This window comes from Pygocentrus nattereri, chromosome 22 (genome assembly GCF_015220715.1).
Source record: "Pygocentrus nattereri isolate fPygNat1 chromosome 22, fPygNat1.pri, whole genome shotgun sequence".
In the NCBI taxonomy this organism is placed as follows: Eukaryota; Metazoa; Chordata; class Actinopteri; order Characiformes; family Serrasalmidae; genus Pygocentrus; species Pygocentrus nattereri.
In genome coordinates this window covers 5465323-5483139 of record NC_051232.1, presented here as the reverse complement: position 1 = coordinate 5483139, position 17817 = coordinate 5465323, and the positions used below count along the sequence as shown (strand labels likewise).

The following is a 17817-nucleotide window of genomic DNA, read 5'->3' as shown; positions in this document are numbered from 1 at the left end:
AAAAAGGCAACATTAAAAGTCTGGAGCTTCTGGAAAGGGAATTAAAGGCAGGGACGTGCCCCGTCTCCCAGCTTGTCAAGACGCTCGTTGCAATCAGCGGCTCGGCTCGGTTTTGTGATGATGCGCTTTGTTTGGAGAGGTCAGGTGGGAGGGAGACGAGGAGGCAGTGGAGAGTCTACATGCAGAAGGAGGAAGAAGGTAGAGGCTAATAGGCATCACGTGATGTCCTTTCGTGAAAAATTGGATTGTAATCAACACCTTTAGCCCAAATGTAGTTGATCATCATAAACCTAGGATTAACGTGCAAGTTAAGCAGATGCTATTTGCAATACGTGCAAATGGAATGATGTTCTTATGTATACTTAGTCTTCAAAGTAACATCAGGCTATTTAAACTTACATAATTATATGCATCTTATCCTATTCTTTCATACAAATTTAGCAGTTTTAGCCTGTAGTTCAGCAATAAAAGCTCAGTATATTGACAGTATATTATTCTTATTCTTGGTTCATATTGTCAAGTCCACTAAATGTTCTCGCAGTTTTCGAGATATTGACATCAAAGCCAGAAAGTTCGGTCTGATTAGGAATGTTGTGCTTGTCTACAGCTTTTTATCAGATGTACATTTTTTGTACAATTATTGCTAAATTACCCATTTTTATTCCATAGCAATGAATGGGGTGCAAAGGTTTGTGCACCCATGTTATATCATGTTGATACAAGTCTATTAGTAACAACCTATTAACCACGGGGGGAACCATAGCAACAATATTGCAACAGCCTAGCAACCACCTGAGATACTATAGTAACCACTACCAACACCCTAGCAACCACCTGAGATACCATGTAGCAACTATCTAGAAATACCCTTGCAACCACCTGGGACACCGTAGGAACCACCTAGCAACACCATAGGATCCAGTAGGGATACCATGCTACCATAGCATCTTTAAAACCACCTCAAATACAATAGCAACTGTTGGGCAGCACCCTAGCAACCATGTGGGAACTACTTAAGCTGCACAATCCCTCTGCATTTTCTTCAGGAAATGCATTTTTCTGGTTTTGGTTGATCTGAGAGAGTTTTATTTAGGAGTCAAAAGATGACGCAGATAAGATTGAGTCCAAGTCTGGTCTTGAGCCGAGTTAAGGTTGCGTCCAAGCCGAGATGCAAGATAATTAAGGCCGAGTCCAAGTCAAATTTGCAAGTCAGTTAAGGGCGAGTCCAAGTCTAGTCATGAGTCAGTTAATGGCGAGTCCGAATTGAGTTTACAAGTCAGGTAAAGGTGAGTCCAAGTGAAGTTATGAGTTAGTAAATGTGTATGTGGTAAATGACGAATCTGAAATGAGCTCACGAGGCAGTTAAGGATGAGTCCAAGTTGAGCTGTGAATCAGTTAATGGTGAAGCCAAGGTCAGGTAAGGGTGAGTCCGAGTCGAGTCATGAGTTAAGGGCAAGTCTGAATGAGGGTGATCCCGAGTTGAATGACGAGCAAGTTAAGGGCAAAGTAGCAAATTATTTAAGTTAGTTAAGAGTCGTGAGTCAGTCAACACCCAATCCAAATGGAAAGTCCCAGTGTCTTACTTACTTGAGTCCCCATCTCTGGTTATTGCAGACTATACTTTGTAAAAGATTTTGAGGTGGATTCTAGTTTTGATTGCAACACCTGTAGTTGCTCTGAAGGTGCAATTATATGTTTTATTTAAGATTCTCCAAAATTTGATTTTTAGCCCAGATAGACAATCAACCTTCACCCTCTTAAAATGGTTCTTCAAGAGTTCTTTAGTAAAGACAAGGGTTCTATATAGAACCATTAACACTCAAACAATCTTACATTCTTAAATTGTTGCATGCTGCAATACTTCCTCAGATTGATGGAGAATGTGTTGTATATAATTCTATATAGAACCTTTTTGAAAAAAGATCCTAGCACCAAAAAGAGTTTTTGACACTGTAACAACAGCAGAACCCTTGTCAAAAATATTTCATATGGAACCATGTGCATCACCCTTTAGGCAGGCAAATAGTTCTATACAGAACTATTGTCTTTACTGAAGAACCCTTGAAGAACCACGTCTTTTAAAGTACGGTTTTACACCTGAAGGGCTGTATTGTCGTAGATAATGCTTCACCAGCAGCTATTTAGCCATTATTGTTGGGTTGATATTTTATAGATATTGAACTTTAATACTCATTAAGTAGTGACTGGAAAATTGTACTCACTCATGTTCTGGTTAATATTAAATAACCTTACTCTCAAATTCTCCCTTGAGCAACATTTCTTCCAGTGCTTCCATTTTGTCTATGAAAAATAAGAAAATTGCCACATATATAAAAATTGTGTAGCAGTAGTTGCTACACCTGTATGTATAGTTGTCACTGTTGGTGGAGGAAAACCTTCACATCTCCAAAATTGTAACTTTACAGGAGAAGTAAAAGACCTACTTTACATTTTATGTGAGTCAATGGAACCAGACTTTTTTCCAAGTAATTTTGGGCCCTTTCTTTTGGGGCAGTCATGGACTAGAGGTTAGGGAACTGGCCCTGTGACCGGAAGGTTGTTGGTTCGATCCCCAGTGCCGACAGTCCATGACTGAGGTGTCCTTGAGCAACCCCCAATTGCTCCCCGGGTGCTGTGGATAGGGCTACCCACCGCTCCGGGCAAGTGTGCTCACTGCCCCCTAGCGTGTGTGTTCACTAGTGTGTAGCCCTTCACGGCTGGGTTAAACGCGAGGTGGAATTTCCAGTTGTCGGATTAAAAAATTATCACTTAACTTTCTTTTGGTCCCTTCTTTATGAAATTTACACACATTGTAAAGGACAACATGCATTTTCAAATTATGTCAAAAACTAAAAACCATAAAAAATGGAGATACGAGGTTTTCTTCTTATAACAGCAACATGCAACATACTATTGTCCATTCTCCTAGGCATTTAGAGCTGCTTTGGAAGAGTATATGTATATGTGATAAGCACATAGAAAACTGTATCAAACTGAATGAATACAGTTATCGACCAAAGTAGAGATGCTGACGTGAGTGTGAACAGCATCTTACACAGCATGTATGGTGACCCACAATAGAGGGTTTCATTATACCAGGCTAAAAGGGAGCTTTCTCCAGCCATACCAGCTTATCAGACACTGCCTCGGTGTTTCTCCAGAGAACCAGATTCCTCACATTTCAGACGTGCTTAACTCTCCAGCAGTGGAATTCTAAAGTTGACAGTGCTGAGCCATTTTATTACTCAAGGCTTCATAATTAGGCCCTTAAAACAGACATGTAGACATTCTCTACATACCTGTACCAGCATTTGGCTACTGTCCAGTTTCAACTCTTGTCTACAGAAGTGAGCTGGAATCCTATTCCTGCTAATGAGAAATGATAGCGCACAATTCTATAGGGCTACATTTTTGTCAAAATGCATAAGATTACACTGTAACATGATAGTCACTTTGTATACATGTGAAAAATCGCACTGTTTTTGCCAAGGATTTTAAATATAAACATCTGATTTGTAGGCTAAGCAGAAAATTGAGCAGCTTCAGTTGTTTTAACGTTGTTAGCTTGCTAAGATACTGAAACTGATGTTTCTAGAAGAAACATATTGTTATGCTTTAGTTTTTGCTAAGACCTTCCACAACATCTTGTTGCGCAGGACTAATTTACAGGGTGTGAGCAGGAAACCAGGCCACTGCAGGCGGGAGCGGGACTGACAAAAGCAGTTTTATATATATATAACTGTTGGGCAGCACCCTAGCAATCGCAGTTAAATATAATATGAGATTTACTGTGTCCACTCTTTACCGTTATTACGTCTTCCATCCTTTTCAGGAGACTTGCTTTGAGTCTCTCAAAGAATCTGTAGACTCACCTCCAAAGTTCAGTCTCAGAAGCTAGTAGATTTTCTGAAGTAATCAAACCCATTCAGTGATGTTGAGATCTGGACTCTAGGGTGGTCAGTCCATCGTTCAGCTTCTTTGTTTGATGTGTCCGTCTCCTTTTCTGAGTGAGGTTCTTCTTGATAAGCTACACATCCTTTCAGACCCACAGTGCTGAGTGGTCTTCTCACAGTGGAAGGATGGACAGAAACACCTGTGGATGTTTTCACATCTGAAGCAGCTTGATGTTCTCCCCTCCCTCAGAGATGAAAGCTTTAAGTGCTGTTTATCTGATGGGGACAGTTTTGGTGTCTACCAGGTTTTCCTGGTGGTTGTTAGGAGGCCCATTTTCTCTGTAGCATCTAATCCAGTTTTGGAAACTCTGTTTTTTTCGCTCATTTTTCTTTGGCTTGCTCCTTCTGCATACAAGTGAATTATCTTATATCTAATCTCCTCAGAAATATATTCAGAAAAATTGTCTTTCCTTTACACAGTACTGTTTATAGCAAGTACAAGAGGACAAATGTTCTTGGCAAATCTCTTAGAGTAATTTCAGCAATGCTGCAGGAGGCTATGATGCTAACATTCTGCTTATTCGTTGTAGTCAGATGTTTATCCTAAACTTTGATTGCACAACAATACAACTGCACCAGATCTGTCCTATGAGCTTAACCATTCACACATACAAAATAAATATAATTGGACATGAATAATACACTCTTAATTTACAACACTGGACAAATAAGCAATATAGTTCCATACTAGCTAGAACGGGATTTTGATCATTGCTCTATATAGAGGTTAGTAAGGATAGTAAGGAAACGCCTCCAAATGAGCTCCACTGCTGTGAAGAAAGTCTGGTACATGCATCTAAGACTTGGAGGAATAGCACAGGTTACTACAGATTACTACAGATTACCACAGCTGCAAAAACGTAACAGCCGAGGATGTTTTCACTCATATCTCACTCTCGAAACTTCTTCTATTTAGTTCCATGGTGCTGCAGCCTGCCCCACAAAAGCATGGCCTACTGACTTTAGAATGGATTTTTCTTTTACATTTCTTCTATTCATTTGCTTTTTTGTTGAGTATGAATTACTAATCACCTTTAATCTGTGACTTAATCCAACAGATTCTTCTTCTTCTTTCGGCTGCTCCCTTTAGGGGTCGCCACAGCGGATCATCTGCCTCCATCTTGCCCTATCCACTGCCTCCTCTACTTTTACACCAACCATCTCCATGTCCACCTTCACTACATCCATAAACCTTCTCTGAGGTCTACCTCTTCTCCTTCTACCCGGCAGCTCCATCTCCAACATTCTTTGCCCAATATATCCACTATTCCTCCTCAACACATGTCCAAACCATCTCAACCTGGCCTCTCTGGCTTTATCTCCAAACTGCTCCACCTTCACTGTCCCTCTGATCTGCTCATTTCTAATCTTGTCCATCCTTGTCACTCCCAACGAAAATCTCAGCATCTTCATCTCCGCCACCTCCAGCTCAGCCTCCTGTCATTTAGACAGAGCCACAGTCTCCAAACCATCCATCATAGCAGGACGCACTGCTGTCGACTTAATCCAACAGATTACTGTACTAAAATAACAAAATCTGATCACTTTGTTACTTTTTAATTATTTGTCTTCTTAAAGTCATGTAATAAAATAAAAAAATCGAAAATCAAGTCTGAGTTGAAGTGTGATTAGATTTAGGGTAATTCTGAGTTGGGTTGTAAGTCAGTGAACCGCAGTCGTGTCAGTTCGAGTCGAGTTGTGATTCAGTTTAAGGTGAGCCCAAGTGGAATCGCAAGTCAGTTAAGGGTGAGGCAGAGACAGTTATAGGTGAGTCCAAGTTGTAAGTCAGTTAAGGGCAAGTCCAAGTCCAGTTGTGAGTCAGTTAAGGGCAAGTCCAAGTCCAGTTGTGAGTCAGTTAAGGGCGGGTGCATGTTACAAGTCAGTTAAACCCAAGTCCAAGTTGAGTCACCAGTTAGCTTAAGGCTGAGTCTGTGTCGAATTGTGAGTCAGTTTGATTTGAGTCACAAGTTAGTCAAAACCAAGTTAAAGGTGTCTGAGTCAAGTTGCAAGACAGTTAGAGGAGAGTGCAAAGAGAATTTGCAAGTCAGTTAAAGTTGAGTCCAAGTGAAGTTATGAGTCAGTAAATGGTGAATCCAAATTGAGTTCTCGAGTCAGTTAAAGATGAGTCCAAGTTGAGTTGTGAGTTAGTTAAGGGTGAGTCCATGTTGCAAGTCAGTTAAGCCCAGGACCTAGTCGAGTTGCAAGTTAGTCAATAGTCAGTCGGATTCAAATTGTGAGTCGGTTAAGTTGAGAGAGAGTTTGAGTCATGAGTTAGTTAAGGTCAAAACCAAGTTAAAGATGTCTGAGTCAAGTTGCGAGACAGTTAGAAGAGAGTCCAAATCGAGTTGTGAGTCAGATAAGAGCAAGTCCAAGTCTGCTAATGAGTCAGTAAATGGAGAATCAGAGTTGAGTTCACATGCCAGTTAAAGGTGAGTCCAAGTGAAGTTATGAGCCAGTTAATGGGGAATCGGAAACGGGCTCATGAGTTAAGACAAGTCCAGGTCAAGACTAAAGACAAGTCCAGGTCAAGTTGTGAGGCAGTTAAGGGTGGAGCCAAGGTTAGGTAAGGGTGAGAAGTGAGTCAGTAAAGACAATGGTTCTGTATAGTAAAGACAATGGTTCTTCAGTAAAGACAATGGTACTGTATAGAACTATTTGCCTTCTGGGTGATGCACATGAGTCAGTTAAAGGCGAGTCTGAGTGAAGTTGCGAGTCAGTTAAGAATGAAACCGAGTTGATTCACGCATCAGTCATGTGCAAATCGTGAGTTAGCTTAGGCCCCGTTCGAGCTGATTCGTGAGCCAGTCAATACATGACTCAAGTGCAACTTCGGTCCGAGTCTCTTACTTACTCGAGTCCCCATGTCCGGTTATTGCAAACTATAATTTGTATTAGAAACATTTTGATGTTGTACACAAATTCCGAGATGTACACACACACACACACACACACACACATTGAATCTTCAGGACTTCTTGAACCTTTCTGGAGAAATATTACGTAAGCAGACGGCTGCTAAAGTGTGGAAGCTGTTGAAATTGGACAGGTGTGATGTCAGATAGTGCAGTCCATCAACACTTCCAGGAGAGGCTTCTGACCACTCTGATAGATGTTTTCACTCCCTTCCCTCTGCTCCTTTCACTGATTGGCTTAAGGAATCAGATTTGCCTGGTTTTCCCTCCTTACACCAAATATAACCAATCAGCAGAGTCACTTTTCCCTCTTTAACTTTGCATTGGAGCTATGAGGCTAACCTAGCTTCAAGTAAGCTAATTACTTAGCCAGTTAGCATTTTTAGCATGCCTGAATCGTCACACTTGCCTCAAACCTGCTTATGCGGTCTCTGACACTGTCTTACACCGTCATCTAGAAACAAAGGCATAGACACAATACAGGCTTCAGCTGTTTTTAGCTATGCTAATGCATTTCTCTTGATTGTTTATTTAAATAAATCGGTCATACAGTGATAGAAACAACATAAACAAGCCTTTTAGAGATTAGCGAACAACCCCACACAGTTGAAGTCTGTGTGATTGTTTAGCTTTGCAATTTTTTTGGACTTTACATTGGAGCTACGAGGCTAATGTGCCTAACAACTCGGCTTATTACTTAGCTAATTAGCATTGTTAGCATGCCCAAATCATCACACTTGCCTCAAACTCGCTGATGTGGTTCCTGACGCTGTTATCTACAAACAAAAACGCATGACAAAGGCTTCAACAGCTGTTTTTAGCTATGCTAATGCATTTCTGTTGATTGTTTATATATATATAAATCGGTCATACAGTGACAGAAACAACGTAAACAAGCCTTTTAGAGATTAGCGAACAACCCCACACAGTTGAAGTCTGTGTGACCATTTAGATTCACAGTTTCTTTAATTTTGCATCGGAGCTACGTGGCTAACCTAGCTAACAAGTAGGCATATTACTAAGCTAATTAGCATTGTTAGCATGCCCAAATCATCACACTTGCCTCAAGCTTGCTGATGCGGTTTCTGATGCTGTTATCTACAAACAAAAACATACACAATAAAGTATGTACGTTTTTAGCTATTCTAATGCATTTCTGTTGATTGTTTATTTATATAAATCGGTCATACAGTGACAGAAACAACGTAAACAAGCCTTTTAGAGATTAGCGAACAACCCCACACAGTTGAAGTCTGTGTGATTGTTTAGCTTTGCAATTTTTTTGGACTTTACATTGGAGCTACGAGGCTAATGTGGCTAACAAGTCAGCTTATTACTTAGCTAAATAGCATTGTTAGCATGCCCAAATCATCACACTTGCCTCAAACTTGCTGATGCGGTTCCTGACGCTGTTTCTGTTGTTTGTTTCTATATAAAAACGGGTCATACAGTGACAGAAACCATGTAAACAAACCTTTTAGAGATTAGCGAACAACCCCACACAGTTTAATGGCGCATGTGATGAGGCACGTTTGCAGTTTACACCATGCTAACTAGCGTAGATAAGCTTCCATCACTTGTTAGCTACATTAGCCTTGCAGCTTCATAACAAAACTAAAGAAGCACGCTTCAGACACCGAATGCGTCTCGGCTGTGTAACTATATGAGGCGCGAGGAGGGGGAAGTGGGCAAATTTGTTGTTTCACCAAACAAATGGCTTCAACTTCGTTTTGCCACAGGCTCTATTATGATATATTAGCATCCAGAGACGCCTATAATTCTAATTGTAAACTGCAGCCTAATCTAAATCTTCTTGAAGATGCTCGCACACATGTTACCACAGAGCAGTAAGGCTCTCATTCTGCCATTCATTTCTCCTGTAAGGGGGAGAACGTGGACTTTCTATGAACTTCCAGAGAAACTCCCCCGGGATAGAGGCTTCAGCAGACTTTAACTTTGAAATTGCTCTTAATTCAAAGAGAAATGCTGCTGATGATGTAAACAACAAACGGGGAATTAATTTTTTATAGCCAAAAAAATACAGAATGTCAGGACAGAGTGAGCAGTTATACCCAGTTAATAAGTGGCTCCAGTTCAGGGCCCTGCATTAACCAGTCGTGCAGACTTTTAGCCCCAGTGTGGTGCTGTTGAGAGCACTTGAGTTAGACCATCACAGAACAAAGGATCAAGATCTGGGAGACCACCGGGTCTGAGCGCAGAGATTTAGACTGAGTACAAGTGTGACTGAGGGTAAGTGTGAGTGTGAGTGAGTGCGAGGGTGACTGTGTGAGCGTGAGAGTGGCTGCGAGAGTGAACATGAGTGTGAGTACAATCTCTGAGTGAATGTTTGGAGATCTCTCAGTGAATGTTTGGAGATCTCTGATTGAATGTTTGGAGATTTCTCAGTGAATGTTTGGAGATTTCTCAGTGAATGTTTGGAGATTTCTCAGTGAATGTTTGGAGATCTCTGATTGAATATTTGGAGATCTCTGAGTGAATGTTTGGAGATGTCTGATTGAATAATTGGAGATCTTTGAGTGAATGTTTTAGAGATCTCTGAGTGAATGTTTGGAGATCTCTGAGTGAATGTTTGGAGATGTCTGATTGAATAATTGGAGATCTTTGAGTGAATGTTTTAGAGATCTCTGAGTGAATGTTTTAGAGATCTCTGAGTGAATGTTTGGAGATCTCTGAGTGAATGTTTGGAGATTTCTCAGTGAATGTTTGGAGATCTCTGATTGAATATTTGGAGATCTCTGATTGAATGGAGATTTCTCAGTGAATGTTTGGAGATTTCTCAGTGAATGTTTGGAGATTTCTCAGTGAATGTTTGGAGATCTCTGATTGAATATTTGGAGATCTCTGAGTGAATGTTTGGAGATGTCTGATTGAATAATTGGAGATCTTTGAGTGAATGTTTTAGAGATCTCTGAGTGAATGTTTGGAGATCTCTGAGTGAATGTTTGGAGATGTCTGATTGAATATTTGGAGATCTCTGAGTGAATGTTTTGGAGATCTCTGAGTGAATGTTTTGGAGATCTCTGAGTGAATGTTTGGAGATCTCTGAGTGAATGTTTGGAGATCTCTGAGTGAATGTTTTGGAGATCTCTGAGTGAATGTTTGGAGATCTCTGAGTGAATGTTTAGAGATCTCTGAGTGAATGTTTGGAGATCTCTGAGTGAATGTTTGGAGATCTCTGAGTGAATGTTTGGAGATCTCTCAGTGAATGTTTTAGAGATCTCTGAGTGAATGTTTGGAGATCTCTGAGTGAATGTTTGGAGATCTCTGAGTGAATGTTTAGAGATCTCTGAGTGAATGTTTGGAGATCTCTGAGTGAATGTTTGGAGGTTTCTCAGTGAATGTTTGGAGGTTTCTCAGTGAATGTTTGGAGATCTCTGAGTGAATGTTTGGAGATCTCTGAGTGAATGTTTGGAGGTTTCTCAGTGAATGTTTGGAGATCTCTGAGTGAATGTTTGGAGATGTCTGATTGAATATTTGGAGATCTTTGAGTGAATGTTTTAGAGATCTCTGAGTGAATGTTTTGGAGATCTCTGAGTGAATGTTTGGAGATCTCTGAGTGAATGTTTTAGAGATCTCTGAGTGAATGTTTTGGAGATCTCTGAGTGAATGTTTTGGAGATCTCTGAGTGAATGTTTGGAGATCTCTAAGTGAATGTTTAGAGATCTCTGAGTGAATGTTTTGGAGATCTCTGAGTGAATGTTTGGAGATCTCTGAGTGAATGTTTAGAGATCTCTGAGTGAATGTTTGGAGATCTCTCAGTGAATGTTTGGAGGTTTCTCAGTGAATGTTTGGAGGTTTCTCAGTGAATGTTTGGAGATCTCTGAGTGAATGTTTGGAGATCTCTGAGTGAATGTTTGGAGATCTCTGAGTGAATGTTTGGAGGTTTCTCAGTGAATGTTTGGAGGTTTCTCAGTGAATGTTTGGAGATCTCTGAGTGAATGTTTGGAGATCTCAGAGTGAATGTTTGGAGGTTTCTCAGTGAATGTTTGGAGATCTCTGAGTGAATGTTTAGAGATCTCTGAGTGAATGTTTGGAGATCTCTGAGTGAATGTTTGGAGATCTCTGAGTGAATGTTTGGAGATCTCTCAGTGAATGTTTTAGAGATCTCTGAGTGAATGTTTGGAGATCTCTGAGTGAATGTTTGGAGATCTCTGAGTGAATGTTTAGAGATCTCTGAGTGAATGTTTGGAGATCTCTGAGTGAATGTTTGGAGGTTTCTCAGTGAATGTTTGGAGGTTTCTCAGTGAATGTTTGGAGATCTCTGAGTGAATGTTTGGAGATCTCTGAGTGAATGTTTGGAGGTTTCTCAGTGAATGTTTGGAGATCTCTGAGTGAATGTTTGGAGATGTCTGATTGAATATTTGGAGATCTTTGAGTGAATGTTTTAGAGATCTCTGAGTGAATGTTTTGGAGATCTCTGAGTGAATGTTTGGAGATCTCTGAGTGAATGTTTTAGAGATCTCTGAGTGAATGTTTTGGAGATCTCTGAGTGAATGTTTTGGAGATCTCTGAGTGAATGTTTGGAGATCTCTAAGTGAATGTTTAGAGATCTCTGAGTGAATGTTTTGGAGATCTCTGAGTGAATGTTTGGAGATCTCTGAGTGAATGTTTAGAGATCTCTGAGTGAATGTTTGGAGATCTCTCAGTGAATGTTTGGAGGTTTCTCAGTGAATGTTTGGAGGTTTCTCAGTGAATGTTTGGAGATCTCTGAGTGAATGTTTGGAGATCTCTGAGTGAATATTTGGAGATCTCTGAGTGAATGTTTGGAGATCTCTGAGTGAATGTTTGGAGATCTCTGAGTGAATGTTTGGAGGTTTCTCAGTGAATGTTTGGAGGTTTCTCAGTGAATGTTTGGAGATCTCTGAGTGAATGTTTGGAGATCTCTGAGTGAATGTTTGGAGATCTCAGAGTGAATGTTTGGAGGTTTCTCAGTGAATGTTTGGAGATCTCTGAGTGAATGTTTGGAGATCTCTGAGTGAATGTTTGGAGATCTCAGAGTGAATGTTTGGAGGTTTCTCAGTGAATGTTTGGAGATCTCTGAGTGAATGTTTGGAGATCTCTGAGTGAATGTTTGGAGATCTCTGAGTGAATGTGGAGTTTGGAGTTTTGTGGTTTTGACTGTGAATGATCTTGAACTCTGCCGTCTGATCATATTTAATAGATAACCGAGTGGTGAACGTGGACAGCCCTGAGTTAAACTCAGACGTTTTGTGTGAGAGAGTGTCCCTCAGCTCGTCTATCAGAGCTGCATGACTCACACCTCTCAGAGTACATACTGCAAAATTAACTCAGGATTAAAGGAACATTTGTCCTCTTCAAATTTACTCCATCAGCTGAGACGTGCTTTTAACAGAGTAACACACACATGTTTTCTTCTGTCACTTCATCTGTATTTATAAATGCTCTTCTCTTCTCTTCTTTCTATTCCCGTCTTCTTTCTTTTGTCTTTTCTTCTCATCTTCTTACTTCTTTTCCTTTTTATTCTCTCTTTATTCTACTTTCCATCTCTTTTTTTCTTATTTTTTGGTTTATTCTCCCTTTCTCTTCTCTTTTCATCTTTTTTTCTCAAATTTTTCCCTTTTCTCATCTTGTCTTCTTTTTCCTCTCTTTCATTCTTTTCTTTTTTCTCTTTTCTTCTCTTCTTTTTCTTTATTCTCTCCTTTTTTCCTCTCTTCTCATCTTCCTTTTTGCTCTGTTGCCTTCTCTATTGTCTTCTCTTTCTCCTTTTCTCTTTATTCTCTCATCCTTTCCTTCTCTTCTCATTTTCTTTTTTCTGTTTTGCTCTTTTCTTCTTTTCTCTTCTTTGTCTTCTGTTCATTCCCTTATTTTCCCCTCCCTTCTCATCTTGTTTTCTTTTGTCTTCACTCACACTTCTTCTGTTCTTTTTTTAATTTCTCTTCTCTTATTTCTTCTCTTCTCCTTTTTTCTTTTCTTCTCATATTATTTCTTCTCTCATTTGCTCTTCTCTTCTGTTCTCTTATATAATCTCTCCTTTTCTCTGCTCTTCTCTCCTTTTCTCTTCTCTCCTTTTCTCTTCTCTCCTTTTCTCTTCTCTTATTTCTTCTCTTCTCCTTTTTTCTTTTCTTCTCATATTATTTCTTCTCTCATTTGCTCTTCTCTTCTGTTCTCTTATATAATCTCTCCTTTTCTCTTCTTTTCTCTTCTCTTCTCTCCTTTTCTCTTCTCTTCTCTTATTTCTTCTCTTCTCCTTTTTTTCTTCTCATATTATTTCTTCTCTCATTTGCTCTTCTCTTCTGTTCTCTTATATAATCTCTCCTTTTCTCTGCTCTTCTCTCCTTTTCTCTTCTTTTCTCTTCTCTTCTCTCCTTTTCTCTTCTCTTCTCTTCTTTTCTCTTCTCTTCTCTTCTCTTCTCTTCTCTTCTCTTCTCTTCCTGCAGATTTTCCTGAATGCGAACTCTATTCGTCTGGGTAATCTCCCTCATGGCAGTGTGGACCCTCTGCTCGGTCCGGGCACCAGCTACCCCAAACAGACTGTGTACGAGGTGTGCGTGTGTCCGAGCGGTAAACTCTACCTTTCCCCGGCCGAGAGCGCCTCCACCTGCCAGACCACCAACAGTGTGTGTTTGTGGAGCTGAGAAAGGCGGGTGGGCCGAGCTCCACCCGACACCAGAAAGGCCTTCCTCCTCCCTCCTCTTCCACCCTCCTCCCCCTCCTTCTGTCTGTTCATCTGTCCATCTGCTCATCCATTCATTGTAAAAAGGCTCTGTTTCCCAAAAGCATCATGAGGTGGACATTCAGATAAAACAGTGGAGTGAGGTGGCTGCTTCGAACTGACCGATTTGAGCTCCTCCTGCAATTACGATTGCTGAGACCTCGTTAAGACTAACGGCAGATTGTAGCAACTCAGTTTCTCGTCACAATGCATAAACGTACGTAATAATCTCTAATGATATTTATTCTGTCTGTTTGGATAATTCAGGTGCAATTCTGTTATTATTGAGACTTTTATATATAAACATCTGATTGATTAGCAGAACTTTACAAAACTCCAGCTGTTTAGTGAGGCTAGCGAGCTAAGTTTACACCGTAGCCTGTACCACTACTAATTACGACATGGCTGAAGAGACTTTCCCCCATCCTACCAATTTATATACCAATTGGAAGACTGGCAAGTTGTCAAATTGGCCAATTTGTTTTAGCTGATAGCAGCTATAATTGGTTTTGGTTTATTGGTTTGTCATTTATTAGTTTACACAAAGAACACACTACCAAACTTCCAACAAAACCTCATATCTCCAAAATGGTAACTTTCCAGGAGAAGGAAAAAAAACCCTACATTACTTTTAATGTAAGACAATGGAACCAGATTTTTTTTCCAAATAATTTTGAGTTGTTTCTTCTGGTTCATTTATCATGAAATTTCGACACAATGTAAAGAACAACATTTTAAACATGATTTAACAGGACATTTAACTGACATTTCCAATTTACATTTACAAACAAAAAATGAATTGCCTATTTAAAGCTGCAATATGTAAGTTGTAGGTATTCGGAGGAGGTTGTTGCCTCCTTTCCTAAGGAGATGAATCTGGCGATTGAAAGAGAATTCAAAGATAACTCAGTCAAAACTTGTCAAAAAGAGGATGTGAGTGAATGCTCTATTTCTGACATATCTTCTTCAGTATAATGTTGATTTTGAGATCATTTGAGACCCAAACATTGAGTGGGACCTTTGTGAGTTTATTAATACATTAATAAATTAATACATAAAGATGATCGTGACTCCAGCTATGTCCATAAACTTAAGGCAAGTCAAATAGATGAAAAACAGCCTGAAGTCTTTGGGGGAAGAAGATAATGCCCTTTGTAGCTTGGCATAGACTATGTGTAGCTTAATTGCATGAGAAGAAACTTAATTAAGCCAAACTGCCCCAACACTGTGACCTTTCACACACATAGAAAATCAATATCATTTTAAATGAAAACCAAATGTAAGTCTTCTGAGTTCTGCTGCAGTTTTGCATTACGTTGGATGGGAGTTTTCCCAGTATTCTGTAAAGCTTGTCCAACCTAGCAACAGTAGCTAGGAAAGAACACTTTTGTGGGCGGAGCTTGAATATGCCAGTGAGCGCTCATGTTTTGTTCTCTTTAATAGCTTAAAGAAAACATGAGCATTAAGCATTTAACAGCTTGGAAAACACACTTAACATTGTTTCCAAACATACTTAATGACTTTCTATTCGTATGCAAAATATGGACAGTAAAATTATGTTATTTTGATTTTCTAATTGAAAGTAAGTGAACACACAGAACCACACAGAACACACTTCAATATGACATTTTTGCTAATTGTCACCCACAATTTCAATTTATTTGCTGAGAAAAAATTGAACCCGAAGTAGAAAATGTGCCATATGGTGTGGACAGGCCACATATTATCTTATATATTATAGATTTTTTCCAACATATTAAATTCAGTAAACAAACATACTTGTGCATTAAAATGTGCAGAAGTGTAGAGGATGTGTTCACTTATTCGCACTTAGAAAATATATAACAAATATTTGTAAGTTAATAAGAGTGCTGAGAATTTCACATTCTACAGTAAACAGGGGTTTGAACTGCAATATTTCAGTATAAAAAATTCTATGGCATACATACCTTTGTTCGTGTATAACTTTTATTTAATTATGGAGTGATCATGTTATTGTTATTTGTGGATTTCATCATCTTTATGAAATCTACTTTATGGCAAAGAAGGCAAGTTAAGTTTGAGGGTTTTTTTTTCCGTTGGATTTTAATTTGGTCAAATAAGTAAAAAAACTGAAGGGAAAAAAAATAGTATTGATCTTTTTTATAACAATTATTCATTTTTTACAGATACAGTTTTAAATATCCAAGGCAGTCTTAACAAAACATGAGAGAAAAGGTGATGTCAAAATTGTGATGCTTTAGACAAACCAAGCCTTATTTTCTCTATTATTGATGTTTCTATCCATTTTCTTTCTGTTTACTATTTTTATTTTTATCGCAATATTTATTTACAGTTTTCTAATTGTCCCTCTTTCTGCATCCTTTCTTTGCCAATTTTTGTCCCTTTTTTTCTCTCTTTTCTTAACTTTTAACCCTGCAAGGCCAAATTTTCTTCTGGCAACAGTTTCAAGACATGCTGTGTTTAAATTTTAAATTGAAAATAACTTTTGAGTTATTTGAGATATCAACATGATTCAAATTCTCTGTTAAACTAGAGAAGCTGAAAAATCTGACTTTTATAGCAAAAATATTTATGAGTTCATGTTAAAAAATCCCAGGCCTTTCTACTCCACATTAATGGGTACCAATTGATGGTCAGCAACAATTTCAGTTTTGAATTTGAATTTTTTTCAGGGTTTTTTTTTTGACACATACTTTTTCTACATACTTTTTTTCATTTTTATTTTTGGACCATCAGACAATTAGAAGGTTCCTGCCATCCAGCAGAATGGGTGTGCTAAATTTTTGCCTTTCATGTTGAAAATTTTAGTTCAAAAATGGGCATAACTAAAACTTGTAACTCAAAAATTGTGAACTATTGATGAAGATTTCGATCTGTTCTACTGACACATCATTTGATGTAATAAAGCATCATGTTAACCTTAAAAATCCAAAGTTATGCTTAGAAAGCACTTTTTAGGCTGTTAAAAAGGTTTTAATTTTCTCCCCATAACATTTACATTTATATCCTTCACCCATTCCTCTCTTTTCTCTTCGCTTTTTCTCTCCACCTATCCCTCTTTCCTTCCCTCCTTCAGCAGAAATCAGGAATTGGAATAACTCGGCTTAATAGAAGCCTCATCTTCCCAATCTGTAAATGGAGCAAAAACTAATTTTTTTTTTCGGTGTTCCTATTTTTATACCTATTTTCTGACCCCAAGTGGACACTTACGAAAAAACGTGCCAAGGGGTCCCGGACCAGGCTGACGAAGCGAGCACACGCATACCCTTAGCGAGTGTGTGTGAGTGTGTTTTTCTAAAGAAGCGATACACAGGTGCCTTTGCTGCTGTTGGTAAAGCACATGCTCACCTGCAACCATCCAACCCAGTCGCAGCAGATACACACCTTTGGAAAAACGGAAAAGAAAAAAAAACAGAAAATGAACGCTAGTCCACTTCTACGGTCTAAAAAAACAGTTAAAACAGGAAAAAGACACATCAAAATGTAGTTGAATTTTTAACATTTTTTCCCTGTTTTCTTTCTGGACAGCTTCTTTTGGGGAAAAAAACAAAGCACAAGATTATGCCATGTATATAACAAAATCAATAAATGATAATAAAAAGAGAAAGTTTATTTTAAACATTTTTGTATCGAAGAATGATTGATAATTTTTCTTTTCTTTTCCACTGTTTGTTGCCCATACGGTGTCTTTGTGCTTCGGAGTTGAATAATATTTTCAAAATGGTACAATATCTGAACTTTATTACCATCAACACACCAAAATCTTTTATTTGGGTCTAGAATCCACATATCTTCTCCATGACATCCACTCCTGAGTAATGAATACAGGTCATTTGTCATTTTGATTTTGGATTGTATGGTGGTTCATTTGGTAAACCTGTATACACTAGTATACTGTAAAAAAAAGAAGTAAAAGAGTCTTTCATTATAAAAGTTCTCAAAGACATAATGGATTTTGAAGAATGAATTCAGTGTCAATCATAGAGAACCTGTTTTGTTGGGACTCATTCACCAATCATTCTTAATAAAAAGTTTCTTAAAATTTAGAAAAGGAGCTAAAGGACATTTCTTAAAATCCACTCTTCTTATTTGGGATTTGTTCTTAGGTAAAAACAGACTGTAGGCGCACTCAAGAGCACAACGGTGCAAACAATTCTGTGGTTTTGAAACACATCATGAATCTGACGTAGACTTTTTCTTAGGACCTTCCACAAGACCAAATTTAAGAAAAATCGTAGGACGATATTGGAAAATA

The 17817-nt window shown here is 38.7% G+C and overlaps 1 protein-coding gene across 1 annotated transcript in view; it reads left to right on the top strand.

The window, feature by feature from the left end:
- The window catches only part of LOC108413919 (zeta-sarcoglycan), a 345220-nt gene extending 328246 nt beyond the window's left edge, over nt 1–16974 (top strand). Inside the window, exon 8 of the mRNA XM_037532888.1 lies at nt 13285–16974. Within this exon, the coding sequence (XP_037388785.1) occupies nt 13285–13482 (198 nt within the window). The 3' untranslated portion in view covers nt 13483–16974. The remainder of the gene's footprint in view (nt 1–13284) is intronic.
- Nucleotides 16975–17817: the final 843 nt, after the last annotated feature.